General features: G+C 43.0%; 1 protein-coding gene across 1 annotated transcript in view; it reads right to left on the reverse strand.

Annotated features, from left to right (window-relative positions):
* Nucleotides 1–310: 310 nt before the first annotated feature.
* LOC144791802 (prohibitin-2-like) overlaps nucleotides 311–23091 on the reverse strand; it is a 51334-nt gene continuing 28553 nt past the window's right edge. Inside the window, exons 7-10 of the mRNA XM_078666576.1 lie at nucleotides 17379–17482; nucleotides 14499–14576; nucleotides 7155–7231; nucleotides 311–1714 (exon numbers count right to left, since the gene is read on the reverse strand). Of these exons, the coding sequence (XP_078522702.1) occupies nucleotides 1675–1714; nucleotides 7155–7231; nucleotides 14499–14576; nucleotides 17379–17482 (299 nt within the window). The 3' untranslated portion in view covers nucleotides 311–1674. The remainder of the gene's footprint in view (nucleotides 1715–7154; nucleotides 7232–14498; nucleotides 14577–17378; nucleotides 17483–23091) is intronic.

Genomic DNA, 23091 nt, shown 5'->3' on the forward strand with positions numbered 1-23091 from the left:
TCTTGAAAATTAAAGACCATAGTTAAAGATATTGGTCCTTACGATCCTAGAATGACTATACAGAATATTGCAAACGTACACTTCCTTCAAAATCTGCCTAAGTTTCAGTAACATATGAATACCCTGACGAATGCGGATAAACATGCACCACTGCCATAAAGATAGTAAAGGCAGACTGTGGGCAGGCCTAGAAAAGAGGAGCCAAAATAGAAAACCCACTGGGGAAAGGCACGGATAGATATCAAATCTGGACTGGCGAGTTTAACCTGCATCTGTGCATAACCCTAGAAATTGGACACATAAGCAAAAGGAAACATGGAAATGTTTATTTTCTTTTTAATGTCGGATACCATTGCAAAACAAATGACAACTGTTGAAATGGATGAAAATGATTAGTTATAAGCCACAAATTCAGAAACAGCTCTGCTTCAACTCTGTATGGATTTATTCTAAAAAAAGTAAAGAGCACCATTATCAAATGAGCAGGTGTGTGGTGGATCAGTTGGACTAAGGAAAGCCAGCTTGAAACACCACAACATACATGACTTGTGTCACAAAATCTTGACATCTGGAAGGAAAACAATGGACTACATCATTTTGTCCTTCCAAATCTCAGAGTATGAATCACATTTGGTCTAATGTCAGCATATAAGTGTGAACTCACTTCATGCCCCTTTCTTAGTATACTTGAGAAACTCACACCGATAAAGGCTTCTCAGTTTGTTGCAAACTAAACTCAATTGAGGTCTATTTTCCTTCAAATCCTGTACAACTTTGAGCTCCACCACTTCTAAGTGAACCCAATCTCTTGGACTGGATTATATGAAGCCTCACAGATATTTTACACTGTATGCCCCTTAGGAATGTACACGCCCTCTTAAAAACTCAAGAGTACGGTCTGCTACTCCGTACAGGAAAAAACAGAACTCAATGAGAAAGTAGTACAACAGCAATGTAAAGTTATGCAAAAGTGAGTGCATGATGCTGAGACACCATCTTTCCCATCTCCTCCTTTCTTTCTATAAACCATTTCAATGTAATACTTTAGTCCAGCTCAAGTGCACTAAGACTCGTACAATGCATGAGCTTGATAGCCGAAGCAGAGGAAACATGGTGTTCCAGCGACTACTAGGCACATGGTCACTTCCTACAAAGGCTGTAGAAAAAAAAGCAGAAGTTCTGAATGTCTGCACCAAAGACAGAATACTGTAGCTCCTGAAGAAAGAGACCATGCAGAATTGGCAGCAAGTAAAAAATATCTATGCTCTTCGAAAATCGGTAACAAAGTAACAATCAACAAAATTACGAATTGTGTTAACCCACGACAAGAAATTCTTGACATCTCTCTTACATCAGCTTGGTAAAGATTTAATTAGCAAAAGTTTCAGATAGCTTTATAGTCACTGTAATATCCAAGGTTACTTCTAAACTCTTCTTTCCACCTCCACACGGTCAAGAGCCCTTTTAAAAAACAAATTCAAGACCGGGTGTGCCTACGCTTTTCAACTTGTAGCAGAGCAGCTTCTGGTGTCATTTCCTGCTTCGTAACAGGACAGGCGTCATCGGTGCCTCAGATCTCCTCAGGTTGAGTTAAGAGATTGGACTTGGGATAGTAGAGCAGTAGAGGGAGGCATTCTTTCATAGTCCATAACCAAACCTCCAGCACATATCAGGTTACTTCTTCTGATGCGTGAGGGAAACATAATTCATATCCCTGGAAATGAAACAAAAAAAAAACAACTATTACAGACTATTCTAGAACAGAAACTCACCGTACTTGCCATATCTACATGCCCAGAATCAGCTAGTGGTAAGAGTAGTAAATGGGTTAAATAAGCACATATGTAAAGCAGTACGTAAACAGAAGGAGGAGTCCCAAGAATTCCCAAAAACACAAGTTGATCAGAAGGCGTGTGCCATGGTATCCCGGAATGTAGGTACTTGTACCTGGAGTTGCCCTGTGTAGTAAGCATAACATTTTAAAAATAACCACAGTATGAGAAACATGAAGCCTGTACAATACTTCAAACAAAACAATGTCCTCAAAAACTATAACAAATTAGTAAAGCCTGGGCTACAGAGTGATGGGCAAAGACAGAGAGAAAATGCAAGGCTGTGTTAAACTGTACAGAGCACACTACTATAAAATTATTCATGATTATACATCTTCATCAATTTACCATCCTGGGGTAAGGCAGCAGTCTCAAAAAAAGGTGTAAAGGAAAGGGGCCATGCCTCGCTTTAAGGGTTTTTGCACTACCAGGACTCAACCACCTCTGAGCCCAAGCAAATGCCGAAGAGTCGTGTGGACACACCAAGTGTACTTTTCTTCGGGAAAACTACTTTTATAAAGGTTAAGTAACTCCTTCCTAAGGACATACTCATCAAAGTTTCACACTCTTTACACTGCCCTGAAGATTTTTTGAAGCGAGACGTTTGCATTGGATGGCCGTGAATAGAGGCCGGCGATTGAGGGCCTGATATTCAAGACAGTTTGTTCCTGGAATGGGACAGTAATGTAGGACCTTTACATAAGGACTAAAAGTATTTTTCAACCCTGAAGAAGCCCGCATGGGTGAAACGCGTTGGCTGTTGTATGTAAAGAATAAAGAATAAAAGAATCTACAAAATTTAAAAGCGAAAGACTCGATATTTCTGTCATTGTTTCATGCATCATTTGTGGGATTTGTACCCTATGAACTTATGTTGTTGTTTCAATGCCTCTCCCACTTTCTGTATTGCACTCTTTACACAGTGTTAACAAGTACCCATTGCAGGGGAAGAACATTTTCTTAGAAATTTGTAGTTACACAATATTAGAGCCCCGAAGTGCCTGTCCAGGATGTTTGAGTGGAAATACAAACCAGGGTTTGGAGTGAACAGGAACAAACTGTCCATTGCTAGATTGAGAGGTTTCTCTGGGGTACCTGAATCAAGTGTTTGGAGTGTTTCTGAATAACTTCAAAGTCAAAGTCTAACCCTGGTGTGAGCAATATCAAATATTCCAGTGTCTGAAGGAGAACGTTAATGAACAGAGGCATTCCATTTTTAGAAAAGTCGGCCACTTGCATTATACATTTTTCACACAAAATGCAGGCGTCGTAATGCTGCTGTAGGTGTTTAACGTAAGATCTCTTGAAGGGAATTATGCAGATTTTCAATATTTGGCCTTCTTCTGACTTTGCCTTGATGACATTTATTAGGAATTCAAACTCGCATTGTTTTAGAACGTACTTCATGCCCTGCCATAACAGAGTACGTGTAGCAATGTTAGGCAGCTTGAAGGATCTAAACGTTGAAACATCCCTCTAGTAAAAACAGATTTTGTAACAGCAGGAAGAACCAGGCAGGTGTCAACAATAGGTAAGCTGGAAATATGGAGGTGGAGGAGGCAATGAAACAAAACTTCAAATGAAGCCACATAGCTGCCACTGGGATCCCACGCTGGGGACTGGCAGTCACAGTGCTGAGCGACCAAACCTGGTCAGGATGGAACCCTCATAGCAGCTCTGCTACTAAATTTTGCATTTACACGCTGGATTCATCTACATTGGCAGCTTTCATTGACCAAAGCTACTTCCTAGGATAGGGCAAGCTTAGGGACTTAAATGAGTTATAACCCACCTGAAGCCCTAATATAGATAGGGTATACTTTTCCTGTTTGCACCACAGCGCACCTTCGGAGCAAACAGGAAAAGTGAGCCCTTTCATGTAAAAAGCGCTGCCCTCAGGGTAGCCACAAACTCGCACTGCCCTGGGGCAGCACAATCAAGAGAGTACGGAGCAGTTCTTTAGAAGTTGCTCTGTGTTTCTCGGTGCCGGCGGCAACCCCCCTGCACTTTAAAGAGGAATTTGAGATCCCCTTGCAGGAGGATGCAGTGAGCGCCTGCACCCGCCTGCAAGAGGATGACTGGGGGTCCATGGGACCCCCTCCAGAGGGCTGCCATCAGGGGGCGCACTGTGAGTGCGCCTCCTGACAGCTTCTTTGCCTCTGCACCTGCATCTATAATACGGCGGGGGCTCAGAGGCAAAGGGATTCCCTTATTTACATGGGGCCACGCCCCCATGAAAATGAGGTCATGCTCTCTTGAGAAAGCACTGGCGCAACATGTGCATCAGCGCTTTTATCAGTATTACAGAATGGAAGCACAAGTGTCTGCGGCCCCTTCTGTAATCTCAAAGTGCCCTGGGGGCACCCAAACCCTTGTTGCGCCCCCGGGGCACTTTCTGTAAATACGGCCTTTGGAAGCTTAAATCACAGTATTAGAAAATCATGGTTATTTCCGTAACACTTTTCAGACACACGCTTTTTGGCCATAGTACATGATGCGTGTTTGCCATCTTCTGCATAGTGAGTCAATATATGCATTATATGTGATCTGGTGTGTACTTAAAAGGATCTGGAACTCAATATTGTAGGCTAATGAACACCCGTTTTGTCAGGTGTACCACCAGTGCCTGTGTAACTAAGACAATGTCTGTGTGCAGGGTCAAGCCGATGGAAACCAACTCTGATGTCTTACAGAGGCAGCGATGAGACACGTTAAATTTAATTTCCCCATAATTTGCATTTGTTTTCTTCCCAACCTCTTTTCTGTGGATGGACCTCGAGCGGAGGTGGCTAAAAGTGTATTGTGCGGAAAGTGAATTATCAACATGTAACATTTCATTCACACACCTCTTGTATTTCATTCATTTCAGTTCTTCTCAAGTCCACTACATGCAGACGTGTGTTTCAGACTCTTGTGCTTTCAAGCAAATGAGTTAACAAACCTTGAACAAGTGTGAAAACTGAAACCCATGACGCATGGGCAGAGAGAGGCAAGAAACTAAGATGCGACCACTACCCAATGGTGAAATCGTTGTTCATGGTTGTGGAAACAGAGTTGAGAAGGTCTTTAGAAAGCAGACGTTTGTGCGTCGCATCTTCTTTACCATGTTTACTATTAACCAATAATATTCCTTCTTGAAGTCCATTACAAGAAGGCATAGTTGTTCACCTAAATATAAACTCTAAAATATCATCCGACGATAGTATTGTGGTCAAAATGTTAGGAATACTACAATATCAATGCCAAAAATATTGAAGGTAAGTATACACTTTTTTTACAATCATGAAACAGTTTAAAATATTACTTACTATAAAAAATGTATTGTTTTACTCTATTGCACAGTTTTTATTTAATCATTTATGTTATTGTGCTATGTAGTTTTAATTATTTTTTATAAAGTATACTGAGTGATCCATAATTTTGTTTACAAGGGGTTTGGTTTATTGGGCGATTGTGGGGTAGGAGTATTTCTTTTTCAAATCATACATAAATGTTAGCTGATTAACATGTTTAATATTACATTTATGTTTGTGATTTGGTTACATGTTTAAAACATTTGAAATTATGTAATAAATGTTAATTTGGAGTTGTAGTGTTTACTGCAGGATTATGTAGTAATTTATCAATATAAATTTGTATATATTATTTAGAGTAGCGTAGTAATTATGCAAATATAATTGGAATTTGTACGTCTGAATTTTAAATTACAACACTTGGCATTTTTATTTGAAACATTTTATTTAATGGGTCTGAGGTGGTGGAGGTAGTGTTAAGTGCAAGTGGATTATAAATAAAAACATTTATTTCTAATGTTAGACACCCTTATTGATTGATTTGTAATATAATTTTACAAATATTTATTTTTAGTTTGGGTACGCAGGGAATTCTGGGAGATGGGGTCGGTAGCCTTTGAACTAAGGTATTCATTGGTTTATATTCATTCATCAATAAAGGTAAAAATTATTTCTAAGTTGAACTTAAAAAAATAAATATCACTTTTTAAACTAATTGAATGTGATAGCACATTGAATTTCAAAAACAATTATTTCATACATTTTCTTGAAGCTTGTGGATTTAAGGAGGGAATAGGTGGGTAGTATCTTAAAAAATATGTTTAGATTTGAATTAATTTATATGTAAAATGTGTTTAAATATTATATATCTTTTTACTAAAAGGATTTCCATTATAGAAGATTTTATAGCTTTTTGTGTGTTTAAATGGGGGATGGGAAAGTTTGTGGAATGTTACTTTGAAAATGATTTACATAATAGTTAGATTTTTAATGTCGATGGATGTGTACATTTTCAATTTTTAATGAATTTTTCAAATTTGACATTGAACTGCAGTTTAGGTTTTCTCAAAATTTTTATTGAGATTTTTTTCAATAATCGTGCACCCCGCCAAAATGTATACGCTTTAACCAATGTTTGTTAGACTGGAGTCAGAACAGTAAATTTGCTCTTCACACCCAATGTAAGGAGAGAGGAGTTGGCCTAACGGCTAGGGCGGTCGGCCGGCCTCGAATCTGGGAAACTGGGTTTGAGTCTCGGAAATAACGCTGAACATCCTGTGATTCTGGGCAAATCACTTTATCTCCCCGTGCCGAACCAAAATGAATGTGTCCCCTCATGTAACGTAGCTGGTGCTATGTAAAGCGCTCCAATACCCGATTCGGGTCAAGTTTGAGCTATATAAAACTCTGCAAAAACTAACAAAAAAAAGAAAAATGTATGCACCTCCCCAATGTTTGTTGAAATTGAGTCAGAATAGTACATCTGCCCCATAACGTTTTCTAGAATGAAACTAGAATCCCAAATAGGACACTCCTCCTCCCCCTGTATGCACTTTTCCTAATATCAGTTGAACTAGAGGGAGAATAGTAAATCTGACCAACCAATGTCTACACTTTCCCCTATGTGTGTTAGACTGGAGACCGAATATTAAATCTACTGACCACGCCACAATATATGTGGTTTTTTTTTACAAGGATTAAAGCTTTGCAGAAAAGTATATTTGAACTCTGTGTTCAGTCTGACTAATGATGGCTTCAGTGGTTCCGCACTCAGAAGTGAACATTTGTAAAGACAAAACCTTTGTTTTCACATTTTCCTGTCTATCAAGCACAATATGCGACTATTAAAAGTTCCAGGTTTGTGGACATTACCATCAATTGCACCTGGTTTGTACCTCAAACAGAAGATACCCTGAAGTAAGGACATTGTAATACTAGATTTAAAGAGCCAATAGCTTTAACCACATTGATCAGACAAGTGTGTTTCCATTGCAAATGCTGCATTAGCCCTGCTCTCATCAGTTCTTACTTGTCAAAGGCCAACTCCTGCAGGTTCATCACGAGGCTGTCCGCGTTCAAGTACACTTTGTTCTGCGAGGTTGCAAGCTGTGGAGAGAGAGAATGAGAAGTGAAGTTACATCTATTCGTTGCAAGCTGTGGAGAGAGAGAATGAGAAGTGAAGTTACATCTATTCGTTGCAAGCTGTGGAGAGAGAGAATGAGAAGTGAAGTTACATCTATTCCTGCACATTACGTAGGAGCAGAGACAGACCAGGAATAACCTAACACTCCTTGACTATCAATCAATGAAGGCACTAGTAGTACCGGTCGTTCATTTCAAGCCAAGGTAGCCCAAGATTTGTTTTAAATTAAGGAAGTTGACTTGGTCTTCAGATGAAGATGCACTGCCTACAGCCCATTTCGATATTCCAAATGTCAACACGGGTTTCATCCAGAAGTATATGGATTTTTCAAGATCCCCTGCTATACGGACGGTAATTTGTGGATAAACAGCGAAATAACCCTTTATGGTAGTACATATGGGTATCCTGCCCTTACCTCCACCCTCTCTCCTCTGTTAAAACACCCTCTTCAGCAATTAAAATAGAAATCTTTCTGAAAGATTCCTTTAGTTCTTATGCCTCGTAATACCTACAAGAAATGGAGGAACTCTATCTACTTCTCCTCCTCGACATTTCAGCGGCATTTGATCGTTCAGCCATGCAACTCTCTTAAAAATCCTGGACCTACCGATAAGACCAAGCAGATGGTCTTGAGAGGTTTGGCTCCTATCTAACCAATCACCCCGAACAAATAAAACTGGCAGACCTCCTTTCAAGTTCATCCCCTTTACCTTAGAAATCCATCAAGGTGGACTACTTTCTCCAATGCTATTCAATCTGTACCTGAAACCACTAGGATGACTACGGAGACACTACGCAGATGACACGCAATTGTTCCTAAAATTTGCTTCTACGGTCAACCTACAGAACAATCTAAAGTCTTTCAATCTAGGAGATCCTTACTCGCCCGAAAAACAATCCCTTGAAGACTAGGGGCCCGACTCACAGAACTATTTTAAGACAAAATCCTAAACTTACTACCATTTTGGTATTCACAGAAGACAATTTCTCATTGATGAGTAAGTGCCTTCTGTGAATACCAAAATGAGTAAATGGTAGTAAGTTTAGGATTCCGTCTTAAATTAGTTCTGTGAATCGGGCCCTAAGTTCCTTCTCGTCTCTCCTCCAAAATGTGGTGGCTTGAAGCCTCACTCGCATTTAACTCCAAACGTACCATCATCAATAGTGCTAAATACTTGGCCTTCATGCAAAACAAAATCCTGAATCTACTGGCCCACGAGTACTCAGAAATGCAGATTACCAAATTAAACTCATTAGTGGAAGGAGGTCTTTCTTCCTTTCAGACGAATTCAAAACAATGGTTCACGCCGTAATCCCTTTTATGCTGGACACAAAATCTCCCTTCTGTCACTTAGCACAAAACCTCAACTTACTCCCTTAAAAGCAGCCCTCAACTCTGCAGCCCTCTTTACAATCAGTGCAATAAGATTAAACCGTATCACCCAAATTCTACAAGAACTGAAATGGCCCCCCAAACAAGTTACAAAGAAACCGTGAGATTGCCTGCCCATAAAACACTCAAAATTCTAAAGCAACCAAAATAAATCTTAATAAACACTCATGCCTACCAACCCATCATTGCAGAAGATAATGATAGATGCCACAAATTTAATATTTACACTTAAGGGATTGCAATAAATAACCAATATTGCAGTTGGGCTAATGCAAAGCAGGTAGCTCTGACATTATGGATAGGGACACCGTGAGAAAGCTGCACAAACTGTCAACATGCAAAAATAAATTAAAATGAAGAGAAATAAAATAGATCAGGTGGCCTTTAAATGGAGGTACACGCGTAAGATCAGACCAACAGTATGATAACCATCAATACAGGTGATGATGCCAGAACTAAAACTGCTCTCACACATTCACCTCAGACTGTAACGTCAGGCTGCAGAGGCATTTTACACATTCAGACTCACTCTAAAACATATTTAATTGCTAAATTCTGTAGCAAACCATTGGTATGGATTAATTTCTATTCTTTGGAGATGTTTTGACCTTTTGAAAGTGGAGTATAACCCGTGCAATAGTAAATTTATACATCTTTTTTCTTACAAGGCCTCCACAGCAGAAGACGTTTTGGTCTGCAACACATGGACATGTATTTAGAGTGTGTTAGCCTGAGCGGTTAGCACTTTTAAGGCCTTTGGGATTTCCATACGGCAACTTAGAGGCTTAAAGAAAGCACATCAAACAGATAACCTTTGAATCCGACCGCCTTTTCTTCATAGCAATATGGACAGAGACATGTTGAAAAGCTAAAGAGCAGATACAAATGGCTCCTTATATAGGAGAGTCTGGAATCCGCAATACAATGTTTAAATAGTCTCTCATTGCATGTGTTCAGGAGATATGTTAGAGCTAAAACAATCAGTTTTTGGTATAACCTGAGTCAGTAGACCCTCATGGGAAAGAGTAGACTTTGGATCCGCCTCTATACCCCATGCTTTGATAAGAGATAGTGCTTCCTTCTGTAGAAGTGACGTCCTTTGGAAGAAATGAACATTTTTGCAGGACCCCTCTTAGGTTCTGTGAAAATAGATGTGGCGTGCCACTGCAGCCTGGATTCAGATGGAAGGCATTTCCGGTGCTTTCATGTCTTCAGCTGCTGCTACATTAGGTAGACTGTCTAGTTCACATCCACACTGGTTGCAGTGTCCTAGAGGCTGCAAGTGCCATTTTTTGTGTATTGCATCACCCACCCAAAGAGAGGGATACCCCTGAAGGATATGTGCACCTCCTCAGTTTGATAGCTGTTGCGAGGTGACCGGCAACTCAGTCTGCCAGGTCCATAAATACGACGAGAGCTTGTTTAGAAGTCTCTGTATAGTGCTGACCTCAGAATGGAACTCCCAACATCCTGTCATTGTCGAGGTTTGGCTTCAAGGTCCCTTTTGTTGTAATTCCAGACCACTCTCCTGCAAATTTAACAAGAAGAGAGTCCGAGGCTTGATGCGGAATTGGACACCCCGGGTGTGGTGTGCATAGATGGAAGGCTGAGTCACGAGGTACGGTGACTCCACCTAGAAGGCCTTGATAACAGGACCCTGAAAAGTGAAGTGTGTTCTCTGTTTTGAAGGTAAGCCGCGACAGCAGCTAAGTGATAAGGCTGACAGAAGTCTAAGCAAGGCCTGACTTCTGCAAGTGAAGCAGATAGCAGAGAATGTCTTGAATTGCTGATCCGAGAGGGTCAATATGTCTAGGGAGACAGAAGCGCACAAACTGTTTCCATTTGGCTGCATGGCAGGTTCTGGTGGTAGGCTTATGTGCCTATGCCACTGGAGTCAAGCTATCCTGGCTGATGATGGCGTAAGTCCAGAAACCGGTCCTAGGATATTTGTTTCCGGTCCAGGGAAGACTTGGCTTGGCAGTTCGGGCTGGACTGTTCCCATGAGGCACAGGGTCAAGACTGATTTGCATATGGCTGGGTCCAAACTGGGGTGGCTAGGTGAGCAAAATAACGATGGATTAAACCCAGATCTGCGACTGGGGATGAATGTTTTGCCAATGTGCAACATTCCGTCCATCACCTTGTGTGTTTTCCTCTTTAAGGATGGCCATATGCTCCGAAGGTAAATTAAGGTATCCAAACTATCACTTCAGGAGCCAAATCACAAGATCAAGTTGTATGGGGGTCAGGGTGTCTGAGTGTATCCTGATTTTGAAAGAGGGAAGATCCGCCCAGTTGGGCAGCTTCCAATGGGGCACTGGAGTCAGGTCGACGAGAGTGGAGAACCAGGGCTGTTTCGCCCAGGTAGCGGCTACTAGGGTGAGAGTGTGGGACGTCTGCTGAAGCTTTCGAACTACAAATGGAGGAAGCGGGAGAGGCAGAAAAGAGTAGGCAAATATTCCTGACCAGTTCATGCATAATGCATTGGCCATGGTGGGGTTCTGAAAGTGACGTTTGGGCGTTTTGTGTTTTTGGAGGTGGCAAAGAGTTATATGTGGGGGAACACCAAACAGCAGAAATATAGGAGTAGAACTTGCAGGTGGAGTTCACAATTGTGGACTTGCTCCTGCATCCTACGGAGGAAGTCTGCAAAGCCATTGTCTACTGCCAGTATGTATTCTAAGAGCAGATTAACTCTGATGGATTGGCCACCGCCAAATTCCCTGCGCCAGTCGGGACAACTGCAGAGTGTGTTCTGCCCAGTTTCTGGAGGTAGAAAATGGCAGTTGAGTTGTCTGTATGAACGAGTGCTACTTTGTAATGGATATTAGGGGGGGGACTTTAGGGCTAGCTTTAGTGCTACCTGGATGGCTAGCAACTACAGGTGGTTGATGTGAAGACCCTGATGACCAGGGGCCCTCCTAGCTCTTGGCGCCAAGTCCTCGGAGAAGACGAGTCTTTTGGCTTTGACAACTTCATCGACTCCTGTGTCGAAAGCACCCTCAAAGCCAGCTTCAAAGTCAAGACATTCAGAGGTGAAAACCAACTTGGTACCGGCAGGTCAACAGCCCTTGTCAGCACCAAAATGACCAGCACCCAGACTGCGTCTCCCACTGCCTCAGAGGAACAAGAGCAGCACATTCATCAACACCTACAAGAGAAGATCTACACCAGGCAACAAAGCATCCTCATCCTTCAAGAGACAGGGAAAATCCTACCTCAACCTACTCTCAAGGCTAAGTACCCTGTTCCTCCCAAGAGGAAATTGACCGAGTCACTTCGCTATAGCCTCCTCTGCCCTGCCTCCTTCAACCTCACCATTCTCCTCCTCCTCCTTTGCTTTCCTCCTCACCTCACCCCCACCACCAGCAGCAGACCAGCTTGTTGGTGCGCCATTGAAGCCGAGGGGATGCGTTAAGCACGGCGGTATCGGAGGGTCTTTGTGTTCCTGAAGGTAAGGTATGCTGACATAGCTGCCAAGCTTTCAGGTTATTATGAGTGACATTTCAACGAGCATGGACGCCACTTACTCGCGAGCAAAATGAAGCAATGAAGACAAGGGATTCGCGGTCTATAATTTAACACCCGCTTTCTGGCTGGTACTTACTTGGGCCGTGGCCCCAGACACAGACGAGTCCTGAGTCAGTCCGAAGTCTAATCTGTGGAGCAGGCGGTTGTTGCTCACAGGCAGCAACTCTGGTCTGCAAGGGCTGGCTGCGGCAGGCTGAGCTCAGGCGAGGCGACAAGCCACAGCAATTTGGGTTTCCAATTCCCACCTCGCCGCAGCCTCCACAGTTCATGATCAGACTCCTGTGATTTCCCAGACGGGGCCATCCAGCGAGACTGTCCTGGCGGCAGCTCAGCACTGCAACCCCAGTCCCGGTCGAGTCTCCTCGCTCTGGAGTCAGTCAGCCAGGGCTGAATTGGGGGGCGGGGCAAAATAACCTGAGCTACAGCGCGGTCAGCGCGGCCCGGGCACGTGCGAGCTGCCTGCAGCAGCACTGCGAGCGGCGTCATGATCAGTGAATTTGCGGTGGCGGCGCCTGGAAACCAGCGAGCCCGAAGTAACAACAAAAACCTGACTGTTCATTGGACTCTCCCTTGGATGGGATCATTTCGTTAGGCTGCAGGCTGTCATCCGCGCCCTGGGAAATCTGAGCACATATGAATCCATGATACGTACTAGTAAGCACTGCAGTTCAGTTGTCACTGTGAGAGTGAGCCTGCCAACACTGCCTTTGCTCACAGTGCGAGAGCTGAACACCTGCAGGAGCACAGCGCGCGCATTGCACACCACGAGTGGTGCGCTGCCAGCTGCCTTGGCGCCGAGTGAAAGCTGAGACATAACACATATATGCGGGACAATGCATTTTAGTGCGTAATGCAGAATAGCACACTGAAATGCGGTATTCCAATGCCTGATACTTGGCAGGACTGCACTTAACAGGAAGCCTACTGGTGGTCTGGGAAACAGACGGAGGTTGCACACCTGATGGAGGTCTGTCCTCCGGTATTTGGCTTGGCACGTTGGCAGTATCGGAATAGAGTATTTTCCATTACGGATGGACATTTGTCGAATGTTGAAGAGCTGATGGAGCCCCAGAGGGACGAAACCCTGTGCGGTGTGACGGAAGGTCTCATCGTCAAGGGAAGGGTGCGCGACGCTTTAATCCGAAGAGACAGGTGGATACAAATGGGCCCAGCACCAACACCATGCAGCATCAACCAGGAGCTGGGTAGGACACGTCTGAGTCCAAAGGCGGAGAAAAAAGCAATCTAATAATAGAGCAGATGCCCATGTGCATTACCAGCAATGGGTAGAGTCGCCATAGCTTGTGTCACGAAAGACTTCTAAGAAGAAAAACAATGTACACACGTTTGAGTCCAACACTGGGTGGCAGGAGTATGCACAGCATGTGTCTATAGATACCTATGCCTCAAACATATAATGTATTGAGGCATTCACTGTCAGATATTGTGACAGAATGAGAAAAATGTAAACTGAGGAAAAAGTTTAATATTTTACCTTCTGCCTCAAAAAAGTAGTAACAAAAGATCATGAGATATCTACCCAATCAACAAACCAAAATGCAGAAGTAGTAACAGGTTATCTTAGCCACAATACTCCTTGCCGCAAGTCAAGCTTTTGAACCGTAATATGGCTCATCTCTTGATCAGAGCGTCTCCTACTCATCCTACAAACAAACGTGGATGTGCCAAGTACACTCCACCTGATCACACACATGTTCCCAAAGAATAACTAAGTTTACACCCATCAAATTTCTGCACAGGAAAAGCAGAACAATAAGACACCTACTTCACAAACAGCACCCAGGGATCTGTTGGCCTCCCCTACATTGTTAACACCTTCCGCGCTAATGACAAAGCCAGCTCGTCATGGGCGTTACCTGCGCTACGCGGATGACGAGCTGGCTTTGTCACAAACCGCGCGATTTTGAAAAATCAGCGCACAGCGGGGAAACCCGCTAGCGCGCATGCGGTTAACAGTGAGCTGGTGTCTTACATATGACCAGATTAAATACACCAAACAGGAAGCAGGCCGAGGCCACTCAATGTGTGTCGCTTGGTTTTGGCTCAATTACAGGGATGAGTTGGAGTTCAAATTTCAGACACTAGGAGATGAAAGGCTCATGACCCAAGTTGCTCTTCAGTTCAACCCTTGGGGTTGGAGTATTATATATTTTAAATATGTATTATGTCCCCCCTCCAACAGAATACAGACATATGATACTGGTCATGTCTTCCAAAACAAATGAACAAAGCCAATTCAAACAAAGGAACTTGGTCAATCAAAACAATGACTCAAGTGGTCTTACCGTCTTTGCAATGTTCTGCGCAGCTCGGATCCTCCTCAGCTTGAGGTAACCTGGATTTGTACTAATTGCTTTCCCAATCTGGAAAAGAAATGAGCGTGTGTGAAGAACAGGGCACAAAAGAGGAGGAGATTACACGTACAAATAAAGAGGAACAGCTCAACCATTCTAGATGCATCACTCTGAGAATGGGAACAGTGCTCTGGTACATTAAGTGAACAAAGGAAGCAGTAGAGCATTTTCTTTGACAAGATCACAAACTGAAACATTACTTGCCCGACATAATATTTCCCACCGCACCATAGTGATCATTCCTGTGGATCAAGGGAGATCCCGCAGCCCACTGAAGTGCATAAAAAAATAGAAAACTGCCAACATCTTTCTATTCTTCTAAAGAGATGCCGAAGAGGCTGCAGAATAAATATTGATAGGGTCTCATTAAAACCAACAGTCAGCATAAATATATTATGCCTTTACCCCAAGTTGAGTCTGATAGGCAGACTACACCAAGATAGAGACCTATTATTACAGGTAATTAACTTTCCCTTTAGCATCATAGGATGATCATTCATAACAGTCAGGACCAAGTGACGAGAAGCACCTACAGGCTTTGAATCCGGGCAACTCCAGTATAAAGAGTCCTTGGTACAGACGCTGCTTGTTCTGGCCGAGATGCCATGTAGGTTGTAACAATAAGGCGATTTATTTAGGTGAATGGGTTTACACATGAGGTAGCAAATAACATTTCATCCATAATTTGCATGTAAGAATTCGTATGCAGTATAGATCACTTAAGACTGGGGCATTATCTACTTATCGAAGGAATGCTCCTAGCTCTTTAACGCCTTAACCGCAGCGTTTTTTCCGCCGTGGTGCGGACGTTCTGAAGAGTGGGCGGGGCTGCGTCGGCCGTTGGCGGACACGCAAGGGGTTAAAGGACAACAACCTCCTTACGAAGAACACATGCGGACTGAGGAAGGGCTCCTTGTATAGCGCTGCAATATCCAAGCAAGATATAAATAGAATGTGGGCTGCAGTTCTCACTTGGACAGTTGAGGTCTTTGATCTTTTTAAACCAGGAAGGGGAGAACTATAGGCTTAATTTGCTGGTGTGAATGGGAGAAGGATTAAGTGTAGAGCTCCGGGGTTTTAAAAACGTAAAGAGAGGGAGGGGAAGCCGTTTGAGATTTGTGGACCCTTCGCCCCATATACACGAGTTGTCTTGTTCAGGCCCAATGTAGTCATCAATTATGATTCTCAGTGATATTGGCAATTATGTCATTGAACAGTTCAGGAGTGATGCAATCTGACAGGTAATAGGCAGAGTATGGCGGAGGCTCAAATTCTTGTTTGTTCAGTGAACTGTAACTGGTAAATTTCAACATTTTCTTGAGTTTAAAATGTCACATTGTAACGGACATTTTCACCTAATTAGAAAGTTACTTTAATCTTTGTTTTTTTTTAGTTAATTCCAGAGGTTTTTTTTTTTTAAAGGTAAGGAATAGCAAACCTAATAACACTTTCACCTTTACTTTTTTCAGTGAACTTCCAAGTTTTTTTTAATGCAAAGTAAGATCCTATTATCATACCCAATCCGCCATGGTCGCCAACCCCCACCCCCTGCCCCACACAACCTTCAGCCATACGTAGTGTAGGTTTGGGCGGCCAACCACCCCACGGATACTCACCCCATTTTTTTGTCATTCATTTTCCCTGTACCTCTAGGACCCCCACATAAGGCCAGTAACGGCCGTTGCAACATTTCTGTTCATGTTGCAGTCAGCCAATCAGAATTCTCACTCCCAAAAAGCCAAGTCAGACAGCTTAAATGTTTTGAATTTCAGCCCAACTGTTAGTGTATCTATTCAGTTTGAACCTTCATTTCGCCAAAACAACTGAAATCAGTTACACTAAAATTACAAAATGCACGCTATCTGGGTACAGCTCTAGCTTTCTTCCAAATTGGGTGTCATTGCATTCATCTGTTTTGGCGGTTGGGCTTCATAAAATTCCCTATGGAAATTGCAAGGGGAACGTGTGTTTTTTGATACCCCCACCCCCTTTTCTAGGCCCCCACTTCACAGATCTCCCCTGAAGCTTTCCAGAATGGAGCGGATGTAGATGAACATTTTTTTGGAAAGCTTTGTGAAGATTTGTCAACTGGAGTCCAAGCTATTCGGAAAAGAAACAAGCATTGATAATGCATTGGTTTCGCCTATTTAACAAATAAAGAGATGTTTTAATCAATCATCGTCTGGTAGAAGGAAAGAGCTCCCTGACAGATAACACAGGAGGGAAGAGGCTCTGGCGCATTTGCCAGACCTGCTGACTCGAGTGCTGGGGATCACCGTTCTCATCTCGGCAATGCCGCGCAACATCCTGTGATTCTATGCAAATCACTTAGTCTCGTCGGGTGATAAATTGTTAAATAAATATGCTGCAAGAGTAAAAGGCAAAACTTTATGAAAACATAGTTCCACCAAAGCAGATGTTAACAGTATTTTGGCTGCAGGAAACAGATAAGAGAAGAAGACAAGGAACAAGCATTGGTAAATGCAGGAAAATATGCTACAGAAATGGAGGAAAGGTAAGTGGCATGCACAGGAACCAATGAGAAGCCAGGAAAGAGAGGAGGCGGGATGTAAGTCCCTTTTAAGTTTACATTAAAAACAATAGATTTCTCAAGCATAGCGCAAGCGCTGTGCAGGCGAAACCTAAAAATTGTATCCGATGCATAATTGCATAGTGGCGATGGGATTTCCTCAGGGTATCTGTTTGTCTGAATGCCTACATATGGGTTCCTCGCACCCGCACAGAGAGGGTTGTTGGGAGGTCCTGTAAAAATTGGATTTGTACTATATATTTTAACAGATAGCCTTTTACCATTCTTGCAGATTCAGCTTCTCCTTCTGCCTGAATAATTTTCTGTCTCTGCTCCTGCTTTGCCTTTTCCACGTAGAACTGGGCGCGCTGGGCTTCCTGGTGAGCTGTAAGCAAACAATAATGCCGGTCAATGTGTACATTACCACTCTTTACAAGAACAGCAAAGCTTTACACAAAACAACACAGGGCCTTCCGAACAGCACTTTTTGATGCCACTCTTCCAAGTATAAAAGATGGCTGCCTCACGTTTGCTAAATAAGCCACATATTTAACTAGCACATAGTTCAAAATTAAGGCAGAGGAAAGGAATTTTATAAAATATCTACTTCCATGTCCTTGCTTCATATAGGTACTTGTCCTGTAAAGAAAATCCACTTGTCCCTATGGTGCGATACAGTGAGGTGACAAATGATGGCGGACTTCTCGTTATATCAGAGCTCTAATAGCCTCTCTGATTAAGCCAGGAGTAAGATTATAGCAGGGTTTGTATTCTAGCAATTTCATGGTTTTGCCATTGTGCCGCAAATCTACGTACTGGGGTTGGAAGAAGAGGGAAGGGGTATTTGAAGGTTGGAACGCCTTTTTGAGTCTGTGCACACCCATAAGGTTGCATGTTTAAGGTTTTTCACCAACTCGTCTCTAATCTTTTCCCACACTGGGAAAGGATGGAAATTTACTTATTACAAGGGCAGAAGTAAAACTTTTTTCAAGGCAGGAAACAAGGGGTTGTTGGGAAAGTGAACTTGCAAATGCTCAGGACCTTTTCATATAAGCAAATGCACACATGCATATTTGCTCAGGGTAAAATGCAGGTCAAAATCATGTTCTAGGATACAATCTTCTGAATTAATGAAAATTGCAAATCCGCACTAATGCAAGGGCATTTACCACCACGGATGCACTTTTGTGACTTTCTTTTAGAAGTGGGTATTAACTAAATCTAGCCTTAACCGAGACCTTTTGCTTTTAGTAAAATAAATATATATTAGTTGTAGTTGTGAGTACATTTTATTACCAAAAATCATCAGTCTTGCTTTCAAGCTTCTGCATCTAATCAGAGAGTATTCTGGGAGCATTATAAGTAAGGCTCCCTGTCTTCAGTTTTTACTGATTTTTACAGATAAATACAGACAGAAAACAATGTGTTTTCTGTCTGCATTTATTTTTAAAAGTGGATAAATACAGAAAATCGTGATGCTTTTAAGTGACTCTCCGTGCAGTCTTTCATGAATTATAGTCCAACAGTTGAACAGATGGACAGCATGGGAAATTAAACCCAGGATGAAATTACTTTAAGTAACAGATGTGTCAATATATATTTGTGGTATAATGCTAGTATTTTCCAGTGGCTATATGGTTATATAACATTTGACAGCTTAAATAGATTAAACACGATAGACATCAAAGTTATGCGCATCTATCAGTTAAATAAATATGGAAATGTACAGTTTTACACCTTCATTTATACGCAACATACAAAATAAATATGGATAAATACAGATAAAATGGACAAAAGATAAATATGGATAAATACAGACTGAAATGTTAAAAAAAAAAAAAATACCGTAAAGCCGGGAGCCCTAATTATAAGTAGCCTCATGATGTTAAACTCTACAAAAGTGTACACATTTTTTGTGACAGTAGTACACATCACGCTCACAGCATTTCCTAACAGCGCTCTCCCTAATACAGGATTTCAAGTAATGACACTTGTACAGCATGAACATAGATCTACAAATCTTACCTTAACTGCAGACAATGCTCTTTCACAGAACCATAATGTGGTACTGTGAACTGGCAGCTAAAGGGGTTGTGCTGCAGGGGGTTGGGCCTACTTGTCCTAAGTGCAAATTAAACATGAAAACTTGTTGTTCTTGACCCTCAAGCAAAAAACGTCATGGGGCTGAATTCCACAAGCCTAATTTAGAACCAACCCACCCTAATTTAGGACCAACCCACCCCTAATTTAGGACCAACCCACCCCTAATTTAGGACCAGCCCCCCCTAATTTAGGACAAACCCACTGGAATTAACTGGCTGCAGTGGAAGTACTACCATCCAAGCTGAAATACTAGGGGGCAGATTTATGAGGCCCTTGCACCACGTTTACGCCGCTGTTGCGTCACGCAAGGCGGCGTAAACGTGTCGCATCCCTACGAATGATTTACAACGTGACGCATCTAGGCAGATGCGTCACGTTGTAAAGCCCTGCGCCGCTTGTGGGCGTTCCGGCGCAGGTGCGCCTCGCAAAAGTGGCTGAGTGAAATCTATAAGATTTCACTCAGTCACTTTCAGGCCAATGCTGCGTCAAAAGCCTGCGCCTGCTTGAAGCAGGCGTAGGTCTTGATGCAGCATTGGTCAGATAGGGCACCCCCAAGCCTTGCTGGAGCTGCGTCGCGCTTGCGACGCAACTCCAGCAATGCGCCGCCTTTACGGCACTGATGCGTCACGCATCTGTGCCGTTTTTGCCACATGGTGCGCCGCATTCTAAATGCGGCGCACCATGGGTGGCGGAGCTGTGGCGCACATTAACTGGCGCATCCCCAGGGATGCGCCAGTTAACATAAATCTGCCCCTTAGTAATTTAGGACCAAGACTCCCACGCTCCTCAATGCATCCGGCGTAATGACAATATTAGATAGATTCCCAAACACAACCAGTGCACATCCACTCACTCACTCCTACACACAAAAATAAACTGCAGAGATGTGTCCCACCCCCTCCCAAACCGAAACTACCTATTTTACATCTCCCTTCTCACCACACAAAAGCCAGTAGCATAGACGGAAACATTATACAGTACGCTCATTAACACTCAATCTGCTGCCGCTACACAGATGGCATGGAAGAGATCATCCCCACAAAGTACATGCATTATTTATCACTGAAACTGGTCTCATACACCTCCACCCACACCCGTGATATGCAATGCACAGGCTACGGCATAAAACACACTAACAGAAAGCCAAATCTTGGAGGAAGGCTTGTAGTCAACCACAGTCCTATTGGCCCTGCCCTCTCCAGAGAGCCTAAAACCTACTATTCCATAACTGCTCAAGTTCTCGACCTATAAAACGGTCTTCAAGTCTACCCACAATGAAGGTAGAAACGCCTTAATCGAAGAAACAGGTAGCCTAGTCATTGACGCGTCCAACCACACCAAAGCCACATACCGCTGTGGAGATGCTTTTTTGATGCTCTTTGATGTTCATCCTACTGGGGATGGAGATCAAAGGAGCAGAAAGCGCACAGGAGATACTGAATAGGTCTGTCAGCGAGGGCGAAGGGCAGCTTTCCTTTTTCACAGTCTCCTACGATTGAGTCATGGAAGTAAAGGAGGAAGCGTTAAAAAATGTTTGGTCATGGAGCAAACAGACATATACTAACAGCCTTTCTTTCTTTTTTTCACAGAGACATGACCCAGGTTTTAGGGTGCTGTCGTCTTCATGATTGACATAATCAAGTAAGTATGAACATAAGCAGTTTGCTACTAACCATCACTCACACATGCTTAAACCCCATTGACACGAGACAAAGTTCAGAGCGACCGTACAAGATTCAGTCTATGCCTTCCTGGTCGTGCTTGCGATCATTCTTGATGCTATTCTGACGACATAAGAGAAACTGCAACAGCACTGCGCATATCAAAAGATTAAAGGAATAAAAGCAAATATCTCCACCTTCATGGATACACACTAGCTACCTGTCAGAGCCTACATCATTTTAAGGCCTGCCCCGCTCGCTCCCTAGAGCAAGGGCGTGGAATGGGAGTCGTCACTGACCGCTGAGTTGCAATGGCATAGATCAATGGATTGCAACTGCATTAGCAAATCACTGAAAAGTTACTGACAAACTCAGTGACTGACCCCTTGAACAAAGTGTTAAGAGATTCTCAAAGAGGAAGCTGTCCCAGTGGGAGAGCTTACCCTCTGGGAATCATGTCAGGCAGCTACAGGAGGGGGAGGCGGGGTGCTCCGCAGTACACAACTGAAGCCTAAAGAAGACCTACAAGGAGGCAACATATGCTCGTCAAACATGTCAAAACAGGGCTCTTGTGGATTAGATGTACATGTCTGCACTAAAGGAAAACTACCGCTAGAAAAAGAACTACTGACGACAGTACGCTGGAAGCGTGCAAAAGATATGGATGTACTTCATTATGTGCACTGTGTTACTGTTCCCCCCCTCAGATCCTGAACGAGATGCCACAGTGGATGCCAGCTTCATTTCAGTCAGTAAACTGGGGTCCATCAGAGTAGGCAATGCTTCACCTTGGAACCCAGGAAATCGTTTTCAACAGAGTACACTCCTCTGGAGAAACGTGTTTCCCATTTGCTCTAAGGCTCTGGCACCAGCTTCAGAGCAGCAATGCTTCAAACATCTCCACTTCCCTACCCTCCAAATTTCTTGCACTGGGCGATTGTCACTGAACCTACTGTAGCGGTCTGAGGGACCACAGCAGAGAGTACACCATGATCAGGTCTGGAAAAAGCAAGATTGCTTTAGAATACAAATTTACAGAATTCAATTTTAAATCCCAGTCGTAAACAGGATCTTATGTTATCCCCTTGTAAAAAGCTTGGATCTTGCATACGGGAAATCGCAACAGACGGATGCCCATTTTGCCACATTGTGTAGAGGGTTTTTCTTTTTTTTGTGGCAAGTTCGGACTCGTGTCAGCAACTGACAAAGTATTGGGAAGAGTTAATAACTGGCGATGATTACCCCTCAGTCATCCCACAACAGTCTAATAAGGCCCCATAATGTTTTATCCAAATGTTGCGCAAAATGTAAAAGCCCCATTCTCTTTGCTGCCGAAGCCTCATTATGGGGCTGGCCTTGATAGTTCTGTTTTCTTTAAACGAATAAGATGAGTACTGATGCTACCGGTAACCTGTCGAGAACAAACACGTCTAATATGTCTTGATCCTGTAAATGGACGCAGTGCTCATTAACTTTGTTGAGAAAAAAGGCAGAGAGAGTGTTATCTGTCAATTCTTTGCCAGGTGCGAAACAACAGCGGGGACAATGTAAGGTTCATGCCTGAAGGATCACAACCTGGGATGCCTCACCTCTGCTACACAATTACGGTACACACTGAACCAGCTTGCATTGCAGGGTTTGCACTTTAAGCTCAAGTTGCGACGTTTGCAGGAAGTGATGAGTCAGGGATTTTATTTCAATGTCCTTTCAAAGCCACCTACACAAGCGAGCATTTCCAACAAGATCAGATGTCATGGAAGACAAAGGATATGATTCTGAAACCAAACACAGGTCACCTCGTCAGAAAAAACACCAGTAATGCAAAGGATGATTAATAAATGTATCTAGGTGACGTAAGACCATGGGGTAAATAAGGCCAGCAGACTAACATCAACCTGCAAAGACTTCAAGAGGCGCAGGAACTAAGCCACAAGTACAATGCAGTGGCTCTGAATAGTGCTAGGTGGCTGTGTCACTATCTACTCAGATGAACAGAACTGCAAAGGCAAAAGAAAAATCATTTTTTTCTGGAATGATTACTCAAATGGTACCTTCAGCATAAGGAACCTTGTGGAACTAACAGGGAACATAAAAGCATCAGGGGACGTTTACCGGTCTGTAATAACAGTTCTCGACAAAGCACATTAGAACGCCATACTTGGTATTCTCTGTCAGTGGAGAACCTTAAGAAACCTGATATCTGCTGAGAGCCACCTCAGAACCAGTCAAT

Source organism: Lissotriton helveticus, chromosome 11 (genome assembly GCF_964261635.1).
Source record: "Lissotriton helveticus chromosome 11, aLisHel1.1, whole genome shotgun sequence".
In the NCBI taxonomy this organism is placed as follows: Eukaryota; Metazoa; Chordata; class Amphibia; order Caudata; family Salamandridae; genus Lissotriton; species Lissotriton helveticus.